Source organism: Anoplolepis gracilipes, chromosome 11, assembly GCF_047496725.1.
Source record: "Anoplolepis gracilipes chromosome 11, ASM4749672v1, whole genome shotgun sequence".
Taxonomy (NCBI): Eukaryota; Metazoa; Arthropoda; class Insecta; order Hymenoptera; family Formicidae; genus Anoplolepis; species Anoplolepis gracilipes.
In genome coordinates this window covers 2,817,206-2,839,159 of record NC_132980.1, presented here as the reverse complement: position 1 = coordinate 2,839,159, position 21,954 = coordinate 2,817,206, and the positions used below count along the sequence as shown (strand labels likewise).

General features: G+C 31.0%; 1 protein-coding gene across 4 annotated transcripts in view; it reads left to right on the top strand.

The window, feature by feature from the left end:
* The window catches only part of Eef1delta (elongation factor 1-delta), a 66,949-nt gene that overhangs the window by 35,788 nt on the left and 9,207 nt on the right, over nucleotides 1–21,954 (top strand). For 3 of the 4 annotated variants that reach the window (XM_072902737.1, XM_072902735.1, XM_072902734.1), the window contains 5 exons: nucleotides 1,677–1,770; nucleotides 7,327–7,556; nucleotides 20,187–20,256; nucleotides 20,316–20,441; nucleotides 20,516–20,664. In XM_072902737.1, the coding sequence (XP_072758838.1) occupies nucleotides 1,677–1,770; nucleotides 7,327–7,556; nucleotides 20,187–20,256; nucleotides 20,316–20,441; nucleotides 20,516–20,664 (669 nt within the window). Of the gene's footprint in view, nucleotides 1–1,676; nucleotides 1,771–7,326; nucleotides 7,557–20,186; nucleotides 20,257–20,315; nucleotides 20,442–20,515; nucleotides 20,887–21,954 lie in introns of those variants that run through there. The other variant, XM_072902736.1, reaches the window with a different exon arrangement.

Here is a 21,954-nt window from a genome sequence, read left to right as displayed (position 1 = left end):
TTTCTTCGCGCCGCGCGCTTATACTGGCACGGATTGGCCGATCTTTATTAATTTATATCTCATTAATGATTGCGAATTTAGCAAAATGATATAAGATTTTTTTCTTCAGTTTAACACGCTCTATCTGCCCACGAGAGTTGATCCGCCAATTCGGAGACACCCTGTATATCCGTCCCCATTTTTTATGAAAATTCATATTTTGATTTTCAATCATAATATCGCCGTTCACGATACGTATTGTAAGAAGATAGGACGGAAACCGGTGAGGTTAATGGAGAGCGGTTGGAAATTCGGGTGGTTAGGTCAAACACTTGATTCACGGTGTGAATTATTTCGGATATGAATGGCAGCGATCAATCACCTTTATCTTTGTGACACGCATATATAAAAAAACACGACCGAGCAGTGGCGTAACGGAAACGAGTCTGTCTCTTTGTTTTTACAAAACCCGGGAACGAGTCTGGCTCGGAAGTCCCACATGATCGTGGATAGCCAATCACAGGTTGGCACGTTATGCTGACGCAACGTGTTGGCGCTAGTCTCACGTTGCTGACCAATGCGCATGAGCAGTAATGCGCATGAGTGGTATAAAATGGTGGCGGGAAGTAAGGTTATATTTTACAGTATAGGACAAATAGAAAGACGCTTTCTTTATATATCAAATACAAGTTATCGATTAATCTAGTTAGAACTTGATCCGTTCAGCGGTTATTTCACACTGATAATCTCAAGTACTTTTAAACTAACCAACTCGGGTAAAGAGACACGGTGAATCGTTTCTTGCTTACGCTGGGATTTAGCTAAGCCACTACCGTGTTTCTTAATGCCACTATTTGACTTTAAATAATTGTTTGACGGTCACATAAAAGTCACTTTTAATTTTTTTAATCAAATCCCTCATTTTTTATTGCACATTCTTGTAACTTACCTCGAGAATTTTTTAAAATATTATAATAAGCCATTTTTTTATTAAGTACTTTCCGAGTTATGAGATTCAAAAGTTACAATATTTTGACACAAAATACAAAATATCTTGCGAAACATTCACTTTCCGGTAATCTTATCTAATACTTAGACACAGAATAATGAGACGAATCAATTGGTGTAAAGAAAACACATGGTTGTCTTAAAGAAAAAAATATGTAGCTGTTCGTTGCAGATGCATATTTTTTTTCTTTAAGATAACTACATGTTTTCTTTACACCAATTGATTCATCTCTTATTCTGTGCATAAATATTACGATAAGATTATCAAAAACTAAATGTTTTATAAGATATTTTGTATTTTATATCAAAATATTGGAACTTTTGAGCCTTATATAATTCGAAAAGTACTTAATGAAAAAATACTTTATTATAGTGTTTTGAAAAGCTCTCGAGGTAAGCTACAAGAATGTGCAATGAAAAATGAAGGCCCTATTTAAGAAATTAAAGGTGACCTATATGTGACCTTCAAACAATTATTTAAGGTCAAATCAGTAGCATCATCTTATATCCTCCTCGAAACCATATAACTTTTATTTGAAACATTTTTTATAACTCGTAATTTTCGAGACATTTGGATGTCTCAAGTTAAATGGTTTACCCTGTATGTCTATACCCGTGTGTGTGTGTGCATGCGTGCGCGCGTGCATACGCGTATTATGTTTTTTATTGTATTGTATTATATTTTTTAGATGGATGATATTGCAGTACTTGCTCACATCGCAAATCAAGATGTTACACCACGTGTTGTTAAACTTGAAAAAGAAAATCAGGATCTGCGAAATAGTATGTATATTATGTTATTATAATTATTAAAAACTTTTATCTATATAAAAATATGAATTATAACAAAAAAAAATGAGAAAAATGTATAAGTAACAATTTGATATATGTTATACTTCAATAATTCTAATTTTTTTCTACAAAATACTTCTATATACAAATGTACAGATCTACTCACCTTGACATGTCAAGATCATGACCCTTATAATCTAGTATTTTAAAGATCTCAAACTTAATGTTATTTTCAAATTAGATATAAATTCGTGTTAAGCTAGAATTTCTCAGGATCGGAATGCAAAAGGTATGTGTATATATACCCAGATAGACAAATCTGTCGAAAACAGATTATGTCAAGTGTCTGCTATTAACTGTCGTCAGCAAAAAAGATACAAATTTGGTATAGAAATTGTTATGACCGATTAAATCGTCAAATTGATGTAAAAAATCAAGCAGATCCTACACTCACAGACTCTGACAGCAGATTGGCGACAGAAACCGAGCAGGATCTGCTAACATGAGTTCACTTCAGATTGTCACCAAAAATTAAGCAAGATCTGCGAGTGCGCAATCTGACGACAGACTGCAGAAACTGAGCAGAATCTGCTGCTTTAGACCATTCGTATAAAATGAGACATTTAAGTTATTTAAAAAGTCAACTCATGTTAGCAGATCCTGCTCGGTTTCTGTCGCCAATCTGCTGTTGGAGTCTGTGAGCAGGATCTGCTAGCAAACCATAAGCTTAATACGGACATAACAGATGTCAATTTGCTAGCAACTTACGTAATTCTGTTGCCAATTTGTTAGCATATTGCGCGCATTTTGTTTACTGGCTATATATATTTTTTTAAACATGTTTTTTATTTTTTTAAATGTTTTTTTAACAAGAAATATCAGATTTTTTTGTTTTTATAAGATATATTTTTTCATGGAGAAATGCATCTTCCACTTATCTGTTATGAAAATCAATAGGGCAATATTTTTACAATCTTAGTACATTCCAAAAGATTTTTCAGAGTTTTCCATGTTGTTTTTATTATTCTCTCTCTCTCTCTCTCTCTCTCTCTCTCTCTCTCTCTCTCTCTCTCCCTCTCTTCCTTCCCTCCCTCCCTCTCTCTCTTTTTTCCTCTCCCTCTCTCTCTCTCTCCCTCTCTCTCCCTCTCTCTCTCCCTCTCCTTCTCTCTCTCTCTCTCTCTCTCTCTCTCTCGCGCGCGCGCGCGCGCACACACACAAAATATAAAAACTCAAATATTTTCTGTTTTAAATCCAAACTAACAATTGTATTTTTTAAAAAACTTTTTGAGTTTTGGATTGTAGAATCCAAATCTAAAGGAAAAAAATCTAATTTCGAAGATTCATTATGGTGAGATCCAATATGACAAAGTAAAATTTTTATAGTTTTCTTATCGTTTTGAATCTCAGGTTCTGAAGATTATTTAGATCACTGAATTCGAATCTAAAGTCAATAATTTATAGTTTTCAAAATTTAAGACAGTGGACTTTTTTTGTATTTCGACTATATTGAACCCGCCATCTTCAATTTTTTTAAATCAAAAATTTTTGTCGGATTCAACAACTAAAAAAATCCCCAGAAAATTAATTTACAAAACTTGAATGTAAAGAAAAATATATGGTTAAAAGGATTAAAAATATGTTCGTACATTTACATCTTTATGCCAAGAATAATAAATTCAAAAAATAAATTTAAAATATCAATTCTTTTTATGTAACTGTCCAGATAAAAAAATATCAGTAACATGTTGGCAGTATGACAACAAATCATTTTGATCCATCATAACAGATATAATACTTTATTATTTTCTATCAAAATGTAGCGAACAGTATGTACTCGATTTTTACCGTCTTTTTACTATCATACTATTTTGGCAAGTGCTGCCAAAAATTAAGCTTAATAAGGACGCAGCATATCAGAATCTGCTGCGAAGTCATGATTTCTTAACATATTAACACATTGCTAACATTTATCTAGGTTTATACAAAATGTAAACAAAAAATGGTACATTATTCTTCAGCATACTTCTACGTCTAAAGCAAGCTGAAAAATTCTTTCTTTATCATATAATTGAATAATGAAATATTATAAATAATAAAAGTGAAAAGTTATACTAAACACAAGCCCTTAATAAACAATTTTCTACAGTGAGTTTAATGCATTTACGAATACGATTATATTGCACCATCTCACTGTAAAATACGACAAATATGTGAAATGAAATTGTTTTTGTAACAATGAAATTGAATCTGGAAAAAATCATACTTCTAAACTATTTGTATTGTACCTTGAAAACAATTTATTATGCTTTTAAATTTATAATTTACACTGACTATTCATGCACATCACATTATTGGTCAAATTTTATAATTTTTAATTTATAATATTTCGATAATTGTATAGAGGAAAATAAATTCGACTTGATTTAGTGTTAGAAATATGTTGTTAAAAATATATATATATATATATTTAAAAAATAAACACGAATCCTTTACTTTACCAAATCATTTATTAACAAATATATGTATATATAGATACTTGTATAAATCTTAGATTTCAATCCACTTATATCTTAGTAATAAAAGCAAAGTTATTACAATATTTTTATTTTATTTTTATTTTGGTAATTATTTACTATAGGGGAGGCAGCTCTGATAACCTTGACTTTGACATATGTTGTCGAGGTCACTGTCCTGAGTAATGTTCAAAAGGTTTTAGCCGTCATTCGTTGTTTTTTAAAAAGTTATCAAAAAAAGTTTCATAAATAGGACAATTTTTGCACATCATGCATATTTAATGAAACGTATTCTTAACGGATCTATTTATATTATACGTATTACATTAAATGCATGGGCGAGGGAGAGGCTCCACCTTTCTCCTTGCACCCCAAACCCACAAAAACAATAACCCAAACTGTGTTATTCTTAAATCTATATATATCTTAAACGTATAGTAGATTTAACGTAATATATCTAAACGTAAAGTAGATTTTGCTTTGTAACGCAGGTTGGATTGGATTAGTTTTTTGTGGGGTGAGAGTGCAAGGGAAGGGGCAAAGTCCCTCTCCCCTCCACACATTCAACGTATCACGTTATTATAGGTGTATGTATAAATAGATCCGTTAAAAGTACAGAGCCTTTTCCTGTCTAGTAGTCTACTGTCTATTAATTGGGTTTATTTATTTATGTATATTAAATCAATCGGGTGAGCGGAGTGGTACATATATGTGAAATAAAGTATGAATTTTATTTATTTATTATGTTCTATTTCGTCATTGATAGGATACAACATAGCCATAACTTCAAAAAATTTATTAATATCGAACGTTCATGATATTGATATTTCTGTTTAAATATAAATTCAGCTATATATAGTATATATAGTGTTTTTCGCGAGTACCAAATCGTGGAATTCCACGTCTAATATCACTCCACAAACTTCAATATTCTGTGTGTGTACTCTTGTATTTGGATCCACAAAATTCTTAGTAATTACTTACGCTTCATTAAATATACATGATGTGCGAAAATTATGTCGTATTTATTAAATTTTTTTTTATAATAACTTTTTAAAAAACAACGCGCAACGGCTAAAACCTTTTGAACATTACTGAGTGACACCCGTTTGGACACGGAACGATTGGATACTAAACGATTGGACACTGAACGATTGGACATCGCACGATTGGACACCGCACGATTGGACATACACTTTGCACGATTGGACACACACTTTGCACGATTGAAACTCGCCGCTTCGCATGTACATTGCAAGACAAAGCAAAGTTTACATAGGTTTGCAACTTTCCACGCAAAGCGAGGTGGACAGGGTGGGTGCGGGAGGGGAAGGGCCGGAGGCCCCCCTTTCACTCCCCCCCCATGTGTGTGTGTGTGTGTGTATTATGAAAATATTGAAAATATATATCAAGATAAAGTTTCCATGTACGGTGTCTAATCGTTCAATGTCCAATCGTGCAGTGTCCAATCGTGCAAAGTGTGTGTCCAATCGTGCGGTGTCCAATCGTGCGGTGTCCAATCGTGCAAAGTGTGTGTCCAATCGTGCAGTGTCCAATCGTGCAAAGTGTGTGTCCAATCGTGCAGTGTCCAATCGTGCAAAGTGTGTGTCCAATCGTGCAGTGTTCAATCATACGGTGTCCAATCGTGCGCTGTCCAATCGTGCGGGGTCCAATCTGAACGTGTCCAATACTGCGCGTCCAATTGTTTGGTGTCCAATCGTTCCGTGTCCAAACGGGATCCTCCCACATTACTCAGGACAGTGCCCTTGACAATATATGTCAAGGTCGTCGGAGCTGCCTCCTATAGTAAATAATTACCTTTATTTTTAGCAAAATATAAAAATAAATATAAATATATGTTTAGCAAAAATAATTAACATAATAAACATATAGTTATTCCCCTATTAGTCATTTTATATCAGCATAGATAAAATACTATTAAAGACTTAGTATCTAAATCGTTTATAATTGTCAAACTTTGTTACTGCTTGCAGATTTTTCCGTTATTGATACTAAAATCGTTATTTGGTTGGATAAAACATTTGTCTAATTATAAATATGAATGAAATATTATAAATAAAATATTAAAAAATATTAATGTGAAAGGAATATTGATGACTTGAATAAAATATTAATATGAATTTTAATTGTACACTGTTATACAGTTTTTAAATTATGTTACATTATCTTTAAAGTGAATATACATATAAGTTAATGCAAAAAGTCTTCTTAAATTGTCTTATAATAATCTCTAATGTATATCAATCTAAAAACTTATCTTAAAAAAAAAAAAAGATAAAGATGCTAAATACACTCGCGAGTTGTGAAAACCTGTTTTACAGAATAGTGTTATTTTAATTTGTATAAAACAGTGTTATTTTAGTTTGAAAAAAAATAATTGTGTAAAACAGTTGTCCTAATTTCCTACAAAAATAATGATATAAATATAAAGAAATTGCGCTAACTAATAACAAAAACTTATGTAATTTTAAATAAAAATATTTTAATTGAAAAATTGTTGTAGGAAATAATTATTTTAATTTCCTATAAAAATAATAATATTACAAATTAAAAATTTATCCAAAAATGGTCCAAAAAACTGAAAATTAAAACAAAATTTAAAAATTTTTTAAATTTTAATTAAAAAACTTTGTTAAACTGAACAATATGCTAATGAAATTTCAACGTATTTCTTACATTTAATTTGCAGCTATTGATGTAATTAAACTAAATTTAATTTTAATTTTATTTTATTTGATGCAAGACACTACTGTATCTCAAACAATTTATAAAGATTATAATAATTAAAAATTGTAAGGAATGAATTTTTCAGTTTTTTGGATCATTTTTGGATAAATTTTTAATTTGTAATATTATTATTTTTACAGGAAATTAAAATAATTACTTTTTACAACAATTTTTTTAATTAAAGTATTTTTATTTAAAGACTATATGATATGAAAGATAAATATATAATTGAAAAAATTTATAAAACTTTAACAATATTTTTAAATGGATTTTTTTATTTCAATAGTGATTCAAGATATGAAGAGTTCTTTTGAAAAATTGATGCAACATGTAAAAAGTTTTGAAACATTGGAGCAACGTGTGAAAAGCCTTGAAGTATGTATGCCCTACTTAGCAATTTGTCCTGCAAAACCCAAGGAATCGTCGGATACAGAGCAAGAATCAGAGCACCAGAAGCAAAACAAAGAAAAAGACGATGATGATGAAGATATTGATCTATTTGGTTCAGATTCAGAGGCAAGTGTGCAAAAATAGTATTAAACCAATACTAATGGTCTCTTCATTTAAGGCAAATATTTAAGTTTAATTTTGTATAAAATATAAGTAATTGAACATCACTTGTTGATATTTGATAATTAACGCGAGTGCTAGGAGATATGCGAATATATATTTATGACATTTATTAATTTGGCATACACCAGATATTCCCATAATACTGATTCATCATACTAAGTGTATATAATGTTAGTTACATTCTAATATGATACTAGTACACTCATGGAAATTGAAAAAAAAGAACTTTTTATTTCGAATGGAAATTAATCTAAAAGGATTAACATCTAATGAATATATTCACAGCATAATAAAATTATTTTAAGGAAGTGTAAGGTTTGTTAAAAATTTTGGATTTCAATATATTATATACTTTCCTCAAGAGTAGTAATACAAACTTGCACTTTTACATACATCTTATAAACAATTATAAAAATGACGAATATTATTCTTGGCGATATTATTTCATACATTTCTTCTGGAAAATGTAGCATAATTGAACAAATCTATTGCTACTAAAGGATGAATGAGACGTTATCAATGTTGTTAGACTTCCTAGATCCCTTGAAGGTTAAACGCTATGATCTTTTTACAGTTTGATAATACATTTCTTAGGCATAAGGACTACTTTCATTATAATATTGTAACACACTAGTAGTAGTAATGAAAAGAAACGGATGGTGTTAGAACAATTCTCAATGTCATTTAAATCAAAAACGTTCCTAACTTGCTGATGACTTGAGATTAAGAAAGCAGTCATAATTTATTTAAGGTTATTTACTCTTATGTTCCAACCCAAATTCCTAGGCTTAGGAAACAACTGGCCCAAGAGTTTGTATCATGTACAAGTGAAAACTAAGCAGTAACATATTTATATGTACTGACAATGAGTTGTCTCCTCCACATAGTTGGCATTCTTTCTGTTCGAATAGTTTGAGGTTGTATAAATGTGCTTTTAATGCAACATGGCCTATAAAGAGGCCGATGCTGATTTTCAGTTTCTCTCTCTGTTCATTGTCAAGAATTTGTTAGTTCTACTTGATAGAGGTTAATTAATTAGTAGCTAGAAGCGTAAATTCGTGCGCCTATGCGCCCGTTTATACTTAATTTATCTGTGTACTATACATCCATGTACTAAATCCTGTCTAATTTTTAGAAATCAAACTGTTTGTTTCTAATCTCTTCTCTTAATCTTTTTATTAATATAGGCGTAGACTGTATAAGGTTGACCTCAGTTTTATCTTTTTATAATCTAACATTTAATACCTCCCATTTTTTATGATTGGTACACTAATTTTCTTTCTTTCCCTCTATCTTCCAGTCATCTTTTATTTTCCACACGCTGTTTTTTTTTCTTTTCAATTATGTGGAGGAAATGCCTTTACATATACCCGCCGCTCCAAGTAAAGAGACAACAGGTTATGTAGGACTCACCTTATTTAATGGGGTGGCCTTCTCGGATGCTTGTTGCTTGGGACCTCCCGGAAATCTGACGATTGCATTTTCGAGAGATCCCAGTGCTTTATGTCTCATCAGCTCCGGTTCACTCACGTTATTGAAGTGGATAGGACTCTTCAACCGTACTTCGCTATCAACTTAATAGAGGAACAGATTCGTCGCCCTATTTGCGACGAATGGGAACCGCCACTCCTCTGCTGTACCCTCTTCGTTATTGTATGGGGGAAGTGATCAAATCCGTGCTTCCTCGGCATCCCTTCAACTGTCGAAGGAAAAGACGCGTTGTTCACCCTCCACCTTTGGTAAAAGTCCCAATTTCGCGTTAAGCCGCGTGCAAAGCGGACGAAGCGAGCGTTAATAAGTCACTCACACGCTCCCCCCTATCCTCCCCCGTCGTTTTTGGGAAAAATAGAGAGCGAAAAATATTTTCTTTACCTCCAATATGTATTCTCCAGTGTATTCCTCTTCTTTATTTCCCATTACTATTTAAAATATTCCATTATAAATATTTTAACCCAATTAAAGTTTTTTGGATGTTTTCGCCAGCAGTGAATTAAATCAGGAAATGCAATAGTTAGGCGACCAAACTGGCAATATTTAGCTTTTATTCAATTAAACAAGCCTTTCAATACAGTGAGTGTTCAAAGACAACGTTTCGACCTTTGGTTCAGGTCCTTATCGAATCTTTTTAGATGATAAGTAATAATTATTATGGTTGTCAATTACATCTTCACAAGCACACGTCAAAAAGTAGACGTAATACATATTTTAACATTTAATCAAGCTTCTTCTCTTTTTATTAATTTTCTTGTTTTTTACTTTTTTTTTCATCTTTCTCTTTTCTTCATCTTTTTTTAAATCTATTCCACTCTTTCTTCTGATTTTGTGTCAAAATCTCTATCTAATTTCTATCAATATTTCGCTTTTTTTCTTTATTTATTTTTTTAGTATATATTTTCAACTTTTTTTTTCTTCTCATAAACAATACAATACAAACTTCTGTTATTTTCTGTTTTCTAACTTTTATTCTTTTTGTTATTATTTCCTTCTCCACTACCTTCAAATTTTGTTTTTTATAATTCAGATTATTTTTTATTTCTATGATTATGCCTCTCATGGCTTTTCCCTTTTTGTTCCTTCTTTTTACTAATTGCTTTTCTTATACCTATGTATCCTTCTAGTAATTTTTCTTTTTATTCTTTTTCATCTTTTCTTTATCTATGTTTCTATCAACATCACCATATTTTGCTTTCCAATTCTCTTCCTTTTCAAAATCCTTTGTCTTTCCTTTTAATTTCGCTACATTGCAAAATACTATTTTTTATATTCCATTGCCTTCCTTTCTCGTCTGTTTTTCCTCTCCCCCTAGCTCGTTTTTTTTCCTGTTGCTTATTTTGTTTGTTTTTCTTCCTTTTCTCTCTCTTCCCTATTCCCTCCTGAAACTTGATAATAGAAGAAATTATTTGCTGAAAAAAATCAATATTTTATAAATAAATTTTAAATTTACTAATACTAATTTTTTATAATTAAAAATATAATAAATCATAATTAAAAATATAAAACATTTTATATTTACTTAGAGGACCCCCCCCCCCGTACGGGAGCGTCCCGTTTGACCACGTCACGATTGACCACAGCTACTTATATCGGCCGATGTTTAGGGTTATCAGCAACGATTAACCAATCAGACAGCCTCATTTTAAACTGGCCAATCGGCGACGTGGTCAATACACTCCCACTCCTCCCCCGTACAGGGTGCTTCCGCAACATACAGATTAGTAAGTTGGATTGCCTAACGATTGGCAGGAGCATGTTTTACCGACCTCACATAATCGAAAAATAATAAAATCAGGGGATCAATCATGTAATTTTTTCTTTGTGAAAAGTGAAAAAATTATATGATTGATACGTTAAATTCAAATCCGGTAGGGAATGAGGAAACTGAAATTGGGTTTTAAAATACATTATAATTGTAATATTTAATAATATAAATAAAATAACATATAATTATATAATAAAATAACATATTATTATGTGGTACATAATAACTGTGGACAGTAAATTACGTCAATTTTTATAGTTTTACATGGCATTTAACTTGGAATGTTCCTAATAATCCACAGTTACTATATGCCATAGTAATTTTTAATATAAAATTTTCTTCGTGTAGATAACACAATTAAAATATAATAACAGATAAAATAAGAAATAAAATATAATAAATTTAAACAAAAAACCTTTACAAACTAATGAGATTCTTTAAGCATAAAGAGCTAAGGCCAACATAATACGAATAAAAATATGTATATTAATAATTTGTAGATACAAACTAAGAACCATCTTTAATATTTAAAAAGAAAAATAAAAATAAAAAATCAGAAACCAGAAATAAAACATGTAGTTGTAAGCAAAAATTAGCAAAAAGTGCGTAAGTGAGGACGTTTCGACTTATTTTTAAGTCGAAACGTCTTCAGCGCAAAGAATTGACATATGGTAAGTAAAATTCGCAGAAAATTTTGCAAACAATAATAAATCTATTAAATATGTATACATTTTTTATAATCAAGAGGAGAACAATTTAAAAAACGACAAATATTCATCATTAGTTGTGATAAGTTCACGATTTTATCCCAAATATAACCATCTCTAATTCGTGGGTTTAAAGGCCCAATTTTGAAATTAGTTCAATTGAATGTCTGTAAGCAATGTAAGCGTTATATAAAAAAGTCAAATGACAAATTAAAAGTTATTTATTGTAGTTAAAATTTAAAATTTAAAGTGATAGCAGAATGAAAACTAAATAATAAAATAAAAATTAAATAAATTAAATAAATCAATTCAGTCAAATAATAAAAATAACATAAAAAATAAAAAGACTAAATAAATATGGAAAAAGTCAAAAGGTTAAAAAATATATATATATAAATTAAGGAAATTAAAATTAAAAATTTTTTAAGAAATTTTCCCAAAAAGCATAAACAAGTAGTAACTTACATTGCCATGTGAAACAAAATATTGAACATGTATAGCGTTGAAATTTCAAATCTGCTATTTAATAACTGCTCTCCATAAAAGTAAAAATATAAATGACTAAAATAACAGTTTAACTATATTGATTTCCAAGTATGACCCTCAAATCTTAGGAAGCTTATCTATTACATCATTATATATGTCGGGTAAACATTCCGTATCTGTTTGTAAATTCAAGCCATTATGTTGTCGTTTAATATACAGCATTTCGGAAATTAACCTATTATTATAAAATGTCTCTTTATCTAATATTTTGACGTCATCCCATTTAAATTCATGATTAAAATTCAATCTATGTTCAGTGATAACAGACTTATTCGTTGTATTTTTATTAATATGCTTCTTATGTTCGTTAATCCTTGCGCTTAATTTTCTACAAGTTTGTCCGACATAGGATGCGTCGCAATCATTACAGTCAATTTTATAAACGACATTAGTATTTAAGGCTTTCGGAATTATGTCCTTATGGGTTTTAACAATGGAGTTAAGTTTGTTAAGGCTATAGTATGACAAAGAGGTATTCGTGTCCTTGAGAATGTTTTTTAATTTTTTTGTTAAAGACGGTAAAAAAGGAACTGTAAAATACGATACAGGTTCTTTTCTATTTTCCGAGTTGTTAACTTTATTGTTAGATTTATGTATCAGATAATGAAGTCTGATTAATGGTGTCAAATATAAATTTTAATGGATAACCATTCTTGAGTAAAATATTAATAATAAGCATAATATTCTTGCGATGGAATTTAGGACGTGACAATATAAACGTTCTGTCAATCAGGCTAAAAATTGTGCCTCTTTTTTGGCAATCAGGATGTTGTGATAAAAAGTTCAAATATCTATCAGAATATGTCGGTTTATGGTGCCAGTCAAAATAAAATTTATTATTTTTTGATATAATAGTGATTTCAAGAAAACTAAAAGTATTATTGTTTTCAACCTCAAGCGTAAACTGTAGTCTTGGATTAAATGAATTAAAAATAGTTAATACATCATCAATAAGGTTACTAGGAAATGCGGTGATTATATCATCAACAAATCTAAAATAGAATGGTGGCGTAAACTTAATCGTGTTTAAAGTTATATTCTCTATATTCTGCATTATTATATCTGCTATAATCGGTGACAGGGGAAACCCATAGGTGCCAAATAATTGTCGGTAAAAGACATTATTAAATACAAAGAAAGTAGAGTTCAATACAAATTTCACACCAGATAAAAACTCTGATTTCGGAAGATCAGTGTTATCTTTAATATAATTCCATCTGTTTGAAACACTCTCCATGGCAAGATCAATCAGAATTAGTGAAAAGTGACACTACGTCAAGAGAAATAAGTTTGTAATCAATTTCTAAGTGAACATTACTCAACCTATTGGCCAATTCAAAATTATCTTCTACAAAACTATGAGCTGTAGAGAAACTTTTTATCATAATTTTGTATAGAAACACTGCTTATATCGTGGGCTATTCACTGACGAAACGATAAGTCTAAACGGACAATTTTGTTTGTAGATTTTTGGTAAACCATAGGCTCGAGAAAGAGTGCCTTCGCTAAATGATAATGAGCGATAAGATGCTAGTATAATATAATCATTATTTCTCCATCTCGTAAGTAATTCGCGTAAATTAGAAATTAGTTTATTGGTAGGATCTCTATTTACTACAGCATATGTTTCATCATCTTTTGGCAGCTCTTCCACTTTTCTGATATATTCATCTTTATCAAGTGCAACTGTGATGTTATCCTTATCAGCTCGTGTGATGATGAGATTCTGATTTTCTTCAAGAAATTGTCTTGTGATAACGTTAAGATGTAGCCATTTCTTGTGGGCCTTAGTAAGTGGATATTGATAAGATGGTAAAGAATTAATAATATTAGTAGATTTACTCCGGATAACAGCACGTTTAACTATTGGTAGTTTTCTAAGATTATTTTCATAATTGACAATGAAATCTGTTGTTAATTTAGTTTTATTTGTCAACGGTAAGCTGAAATTTCCCCTAACTGTAAAAAACATTTAATATTATCAGAAACATGGATTGAAGACATATTAATAAACTAATTGTTATTTATCTCTGAAATATCATATTTAACTTCAGAAAATAAGGATGGTTCAATGTCAATAATAATTCTGTCAATATTGTGTGTTTTGGAGATTGTCGATTACATCTGAAAATATTCAGATTAGGAGATATTGTTTTACGTTAGGAATCACTGGCAATTCATGCAGTCTAAAGTAGTGAATAGGTCTAATATAAGGTCTGTTGTGCCCATCTACTCTAAGGTAGAGTGCAAAAGGGATTCTGGCTGCAAAGGATTGGAACCCACGCACTGAAGGAAAACACTCCGTACTTTAATCCAATCTTCGCGACGTCTTTATATATTTAACTTTTTTCCGTAGGTAGGAAAGACAGCGGTTCTGATCGGAGCACGTATTGCGTTTGTTTTCATTGTCGGTTCCGCTTACACAGCATCCTTGCTCTCTGCTCTGTCGTACTCTAATTTTCGTCACGTATGTTTAGCCTTTTGTAATCCTTTTTATCTTTCTCAATATCCTTATTTATTCATTCGTGACTTTCTTTTAAACTTTTATATATTTAATATTTTTACTTGATTATTATACTCCGATATTTCTTTAGCTACTTTTTTATTATTGCTTCTTCCGTCCTTAATCCTTTCTTCAAACTGTTTTCATTTTAATATTTCATATCTGATCTGGCTGTGACAGGTCTATTGTTCTGTTTTTTTCATAATTAATTTGAACTTTCTATCAAAAAACCTTTTTTTTACACTTATAATATATGTTCAATGTTAACTTCCATTTTCTTCTAAATATAAAGTAATCTTCCGCATAAAATTTTTCCTCACTGTAATCATGGGAGAAGTGATTTCCGCACACGCGTTACAAGTTATATTTTTTAATTCTTCTGGATCTTGCGGCAGAGTCTCATATACTTTATGTCGCAAGAAGCTTCACGCGAAAAAATCCATGAGCGTAAGAAATTTTTGATTGCATTCTTACAAAAAAATCCTTAATGATTTTTACAAAAAAAGTGTGGGCAGGATGTCTATCTCATGTTGCAATACCATTACAACATATTTGCTAGTAGCATATTCTTAAGTAGTTTGTCAAACCAATGGAAAAGAAAATTTGAATTGATAATGTGAATTCACATTTTTCTGTAGAAATTCGAATGATATAATATCCTATAATTTTAAGCCACACATTCACAGTCCATTTGCCATGAATGTTTCTTTTATGCTCTGCAATGAACATATAAACATAAAAAAGAGATTTTTTTGTTTAAATTTATTATATTTTATTTTTTATTTGATCTGTTATTATGTAATTGTGTTAATTGTGTTATTATATTTTAATTGTGTTATTTATGTTATTTTATATATATTATTAAATATTATAATTATACTGTATATTAAAAGCTGATTTCAGTTTCCTCATTCTCTACCGGATTTGCATTTAAAGTATCAATCATGTAATTTTTTCACTTTTCACAAAGAAAAAATGACAAGATCGATCCCCTTATTTTATTATATTATTTTTTGATTATGTGAGGTTGGCAAAGTATGCCCCTACCGATCGTCAGATAGGTAACCCAACTTACTGATCTATATGTTACGGAAGCACTCTGTACATTTTATAGGTATAAAACTTTTCCGGATCAAATTGACTGAAATTTTAATATGTCGTAATTTAGTTGCTGCTGATGAAAAATCTACGGGTATAGACCCAAAAAATCAAAATTATAAAAGATGCGATAGCTTAAAGTGAGTAAAACTGAAGTTTCAAAAATGCCTGTTTCTCAATACATATTATGTGTATTAATAAGATAATATATGTATATAAATGCTTGAAATATACAATATACAGGGTGTCCCATAATTCGCGAACCACCCGTCAGGTGCAGGTAGAGTAGGCTAAACTGAGTAAAAAAGTTATGTTCCATTTTGCAATTTTCGCAATAGTTAATGAGATATTAATTATAAGAAATCAGCCAATCGGCGCCTGGCAGGAGCGCGCGGCACGAAGAAGCCTCCCACTGTTACTTGATACTAGGCGCGCCGATATGTGTGTGACTATGTGTATGACTCTTCAAGTTGTCAATGCAGAGCGTTCCTCTCACCGCTTCGTGCGAATTGCAAAAATGTACGTTTCGGCTTGTCTTCAAGCCATCTTCAGCGCTAAACAATTACAAACTAAATCGAAACGGAAGATATCTCTAATGAACAGTAGTTAGTTTTCAGACGGTATATATTTATGATTTTTTAAAAAGACAATTCAAATTTATCACGGAACAAATAACGCAATTTACTTATTATCGTTTGGTGTGGTACGCTCACCAATGATTTCCGAATAACGTGGTCCATTGTTCGTTGTTAATGTTTTGGAGTCTACGATAAAACGTTGGAGTAATTGATATTTAATTCCGTAGATTTGTATCTATAATATGACAATCAAACACTCGGTGTGTATGTCGAATCAAGTCGATGTCACAATAATGTTTGATGTATATCAAAAACGCGTGTTTTTTTTTAAAGTTTAACAATCTTTCTCAAGCAATGAAAATGAGAAGAAGAGAATGTCAGACGTTAATTATAAAATAACGGTATCATTAAGTAAAGATTATGTTAAAATAACGGTATCATTAAGTAAAGATTACGTTAAAATGAGAGTATGAGTCATATTGAATAAAGTTGAGTATTCTGTGTTAAAATTGCAAAATTACAGTTAAAAGTTATGAGAAGTCATGAAATGTCAAGTGTTAAGATGTAATAAGTAAGTTCGTTATATTCGTCTTAAAAGTGTATCTGTCTTAATAGTACAAATTGTTATACGTTAAAACAACTTACATTTTTTGAGAAATCTCGTCAGAAGTGATGTCAATACAATTAGCTCGTTTTCAAAAAACAGTGTCTTGTCGGAGTTACGGTTGACAAATAAATGGTAGAAACCAACAACAGTTTACGATATTTATTTACTTCTGTGTATGACTTTCAAAGTTTTGGTAGATTTTTAATGACATCGTTATATATTTCCGGTAGGCATTCTGTATCTGTTTGTAAGTTAATGCTATTGCGTTGTCTTTTTATACGAAGCATTTCGGAGATTAATCTTTTATTATAGATCATTTCTTTATTGAGGATCCTAACGTTGTCCCATTTAAATTCATGTTTGTTGTTAAGTCTGTGCTCGGTAATGACAGACTGATTATTGATGTTGCAATTAATATTTCTTTTATGTTTTTTGATTCTAGTTGATAGCTTCTTATAATTAATATCTCATTAACTATTGTGAAAATTGCAAAATGGTAGATAAATTTTTTACTCAGTTTAACCTACTTTACCTGCACCTAACGGGTGGTTCGCGAATTATGGGATACCCTGTATAATGTATGTGTATTATACAGAGTGTTCCGTTATAATCTATTATTCCTTTTATTATATCTTCGCAGAATAAAATTTAATCAAAAATATGTTCAGACAAAATTATTTGGTTTGAAGAGAGCCCTAACTTCTATTGGTTTGATCTTGAATAGTCATTTGAAGGTTATATAAAGGTTACTTTCAATTTCTTAAGTGGAACACCTATCTTTTATTAGATATTCTTGTAGTTTATATCGAGAGCTTTCCAAAACAAAATATTTTTTCATTAAAAGCTAGTTGAGTTATAACGCTTAAAAGTTCCAGTATTTTGATGTAAAATATAAAATATCTTGTAAAATATTTATTTCTCGATAATCTTATCTTAATACTTATCTTCAAACCAAACAACTTTTGTCTGAACATATTTTTAATTAAGATTTTATTCTGCGAAGATATAATAAAAGGATTAATAGATTAAAATGGGACACCCTGTATAACACACTATACATATATAGGGTCCCATTTTAAGTGTGCACCCCAAATAACTTTCTTATTTTTGATTTTAGAGAAAAATATTTTAGACAAAGTTGTATGGTTTTGAGAGAGCCATAAAATGGTACCATTGGTTTGACCTTGGATAGTCATTTGAAGGTCACATGAACGTCACCTTTAATTTCTTAAAATAATATTTTATTTCTTAAATGGAACTTACTATTTTTTTATTACATATTCTTGTAGCTTACCTCGAGAGCTTTCTAAAACACTATAATAAAGTATTTTTTCATTAAGTATTTTTCGAGTTATGAGGCTTGAAAGTTCCGATATTTCGAAATCAAATACGAAATATCTCATAAAATATTAATTTTAATTTTTCAAGTATCAATAAATAAGAGAGAGAACAACAGTAGAAAACAAGAGTAAGCGAAAGAAAAGATTAAATGACCGTTACTGGGCAACTCGCTTATTTCGCGCATGCGCGCTCCACTTTGGCCAACACTAACTTCAAAAGTGCCGACAGAGAGTTGCGCTACTGGATATACTGTGTCGCCGGTCCGCCCATTCCAACAAAATTGGGCGGATGGTTTCGACAGCGCCAAGGCCCCTTTGGACTTCCCTCCATTTTTCCAATTTGCGTCGCCGAACCTGGAGCCTTAACCTCTGTCATAATCCTTGGTGACAGGGGCCTCAGCGTTTCCGAACCCCTACGACGAGCGAGCTTTAGTTTTACTCACTCTAAACTATCGTATCTTTTATAACCTTGATTTTTGAGCTTTTTGTCCATAGATTTTTCATCAGCACTATCTAAATTACAAAATATTAAAATTTCAGTCAATTTGACCGGAAAAAGTTTTATACTTATAAAATATGCGGAATTCTTTTATAGAAGTAGAGATAATCTTGTTATACGATTCAGAGTCAATACATTATTACGAGGTCCTTTGCTGTATATGTTATGCGTTTTATTGGAAAATGTACTTGAAGAAACAAAAATTTCTTTGACCTATTAAACGCTACTTTAACGAATAGATTTTCAAATGAATAATTTACAAATACAGGTGGATCAAAGTGCCAATTAAAAATTGTTATCTTAATTCTAACTCTTACTTAAAATCTTATGGTTACGAGCACCGCTAACGCAACCTTGTAATAGGACTTATAGTGATAATTTTTTTCGACATTTTTTTATCAATGAAAATTTTTACATTGAGATTTTGCATTTTCTGTTCGTAGTATACGTAATAATAAAGATTTTTCTCGTGCAAAATGGAAAAGAAATAACGGAATACTACAATATTTCAAATAAATTTTAGAAAAAATATTTAATATGAAAGTTGTAGAATTTTAAATAGTACATTATTAATAAAATTCCGTTGTATGCGTGTCATATAGAAATCAGTACTCCGTAGTTTTTAATAACTATAAAGCCTCGTCTACAATGGCATTTTCGAAAATGCTTGATTGTCATTGGTCAATTTGCTTGCGACCTTACGTTCTACGGCCATTGTAGATGACCCATAATATTTAATAATACCTTGAATCATGATAGTATTAGCAGTATCGAAAATTCGGCGTTTTATAAAAGCAACTTTTTAATAGAAAAAGAAAATTATTTATTTTATAATAAAAACATGAGTTGTCTTAAATTAGCTATAAAAGTTTCTAATAAAAAATTGAAATTTTTAATTAAAAATTTCAAGATGACAATATGATTTGGATAATATTATCCAAAGTCATACTAACATTATTAAATAATATTTTTTGCATTGCTTAAGATCTTACAACTTTTTTATGGAACATTTTTTTATGAAATAATTTTCGAAATAAAATCAAAACGTTTCTTTTTTAACTTTATATAATTAAAACTTAAACTATGAATTAAGCTTATTAAGAACTAGGTTCAAGTCGTTACTCTGAGATCCGATGATCGTAAGATATTTTCAACTGAACATAGCTCACATATAAATATATACGATTTATTTTGCTGTTGCTGTGCGTGATTTGACGTGAAACATTACTGCATCTCTTGATTCCAGAATGATCTTTTCCAACAATATTTTTCATAGTGTTCTTTTTTCAATATCTATGAGTGTATTCTTACATTTATATAGATATTTATATTCTCACATTTATGTAGATATAATACATATATTCTTTCTTCTTGATTTATTAATTTGTCTTTTAATTATTATTGTTTTCGACAAAAGCTTTTACTGTATTTTATAGGGAGAGGATAATGAAGCTGCTAAAATTAGAGAAGAACGACTTGCCGAATATGCTGCCAAGAAGTCCAAAAGTATGTAATATAAATCAGTAAATTTAAAAAATACATTATTATCAATTTTTATATTACAGAACCAGCTTTAATAGCCAAATCAAATATTATTTTGGATGTGAAACCATGGGATGATGAGACAGATATGAAAGAAATGGAAAATGCAGTACGAAAAATTGAGACTGATGGTCTTCTTTGGGGTGCTTGTAAGTTTTTCAATTTAATATCGCGTGCACAACAATGTGATATGATATGATTAATGCCTACTTGTCTTTTGTAGCTAAACTTGTACCGCTTGCCTTTGGAATTCACAAGCTACAGATTTCGTGTGTTGTGGAAGATGACAAAGTTTCTGTGGATTGGTTGGTGGAACAAATCCAAGAATTTGAAGATTATGTGCAAAGCGTCGATATTGCAGCTTTTAATAAAGTATAAAAAAGTTAAATGTTAAATTATAAAAAATGTATGGCGATATAATGAAAAATAAGTATAAGTTTATGTGCCATTTCTGCATTCCATTAGTAATATTTGTAATTGGAAATTATCTTAAATTCATATCTCGCTCTATTGTTTGGCCAAAAGATAATAATATTCTAAGAAAATTCGATGTTACAATTTAGCTATTCAAAAGCAGAATATAACATTTATTTATTAATTAAATAAATGAATTAAATGAATGAATGACGGAGTTAATAAAAAACATGCATTATGGTATTTGATAGCATTTTAAATGTCAAAATGAGATCCATTTTTCATTCCTCTAAATTTTTTTTCTTTTTTTTATTTATAAAAACTTGCATCAAATTAGATAGATAAATTTATTCAAGTTGTTTCCCTTAGGGTTACAGCTCATTTTCCTTTACATTCTCAAACCGCCACTTTACATCTTCTTACATCTAACTTATTCTAACTTAACCTATTTAAAATTATTAAAACTATCTCCTCCCCGGAGACTGCGCGGCTGTCGCCAGCCCCCCAATCCCCTGGCTCTCACACACACATACACCTCCCTATCCTGGGCTCCCGCTTCCTCTTGCCTTTAATCTCCATTGTAAAACAATACATATCCCTTTCCTTTCTCTCCTCCCTTTCTCTTTCTTTCTCCATTTCCCTCATCCATCCTTCCCCAGCACCCATCTCACCTCCTGCCAACTTTCCCCTCCCTCCTTCCATTCATGTTATCTATCGTCCCCATCCCTCTCCTAAATCTCGTCTGATTTGGTGATATAATACCCTTCTCGACCTCCTCCCTCAGTCTTTCCTCCAACACCGCCATATAAACTTTGTATAAGGTGGGCGTCACTCCCCTGTAGTCCCTCACTTCCTCTCCTTCCCCCTTCTTTACTATTATTCCCTCTCTCCATTCCTCCGGCCACCCCTCCCCTCCATATCCTTCTACAAAACTCCCATGCCCAATTTTCCAGCCCCTCCCTCCCCGTACTTCCATACCTCCCCTGCTATCCCGTCTATTCCCATTGTCTTCCGATTCTTTAGCTTTTTTACTGCCCTCCTCACTTCCTCCATTCCTAGTTCCTCCTCTTCGTCCTCTCTTTGTTCCTCATGCCCCTAACCACCCTGTGTTCCAGCCCCCCAGTATCTCCATAAAATACTCCCTCCACTCCTCCATCCTAATACCCTTATTTATCCTTTTCCTCCTTTCCCTATTTACAATCTCCCACACCTCACTTTCTCTTCTAGCCTCCATTGCCTTCCTTTCCT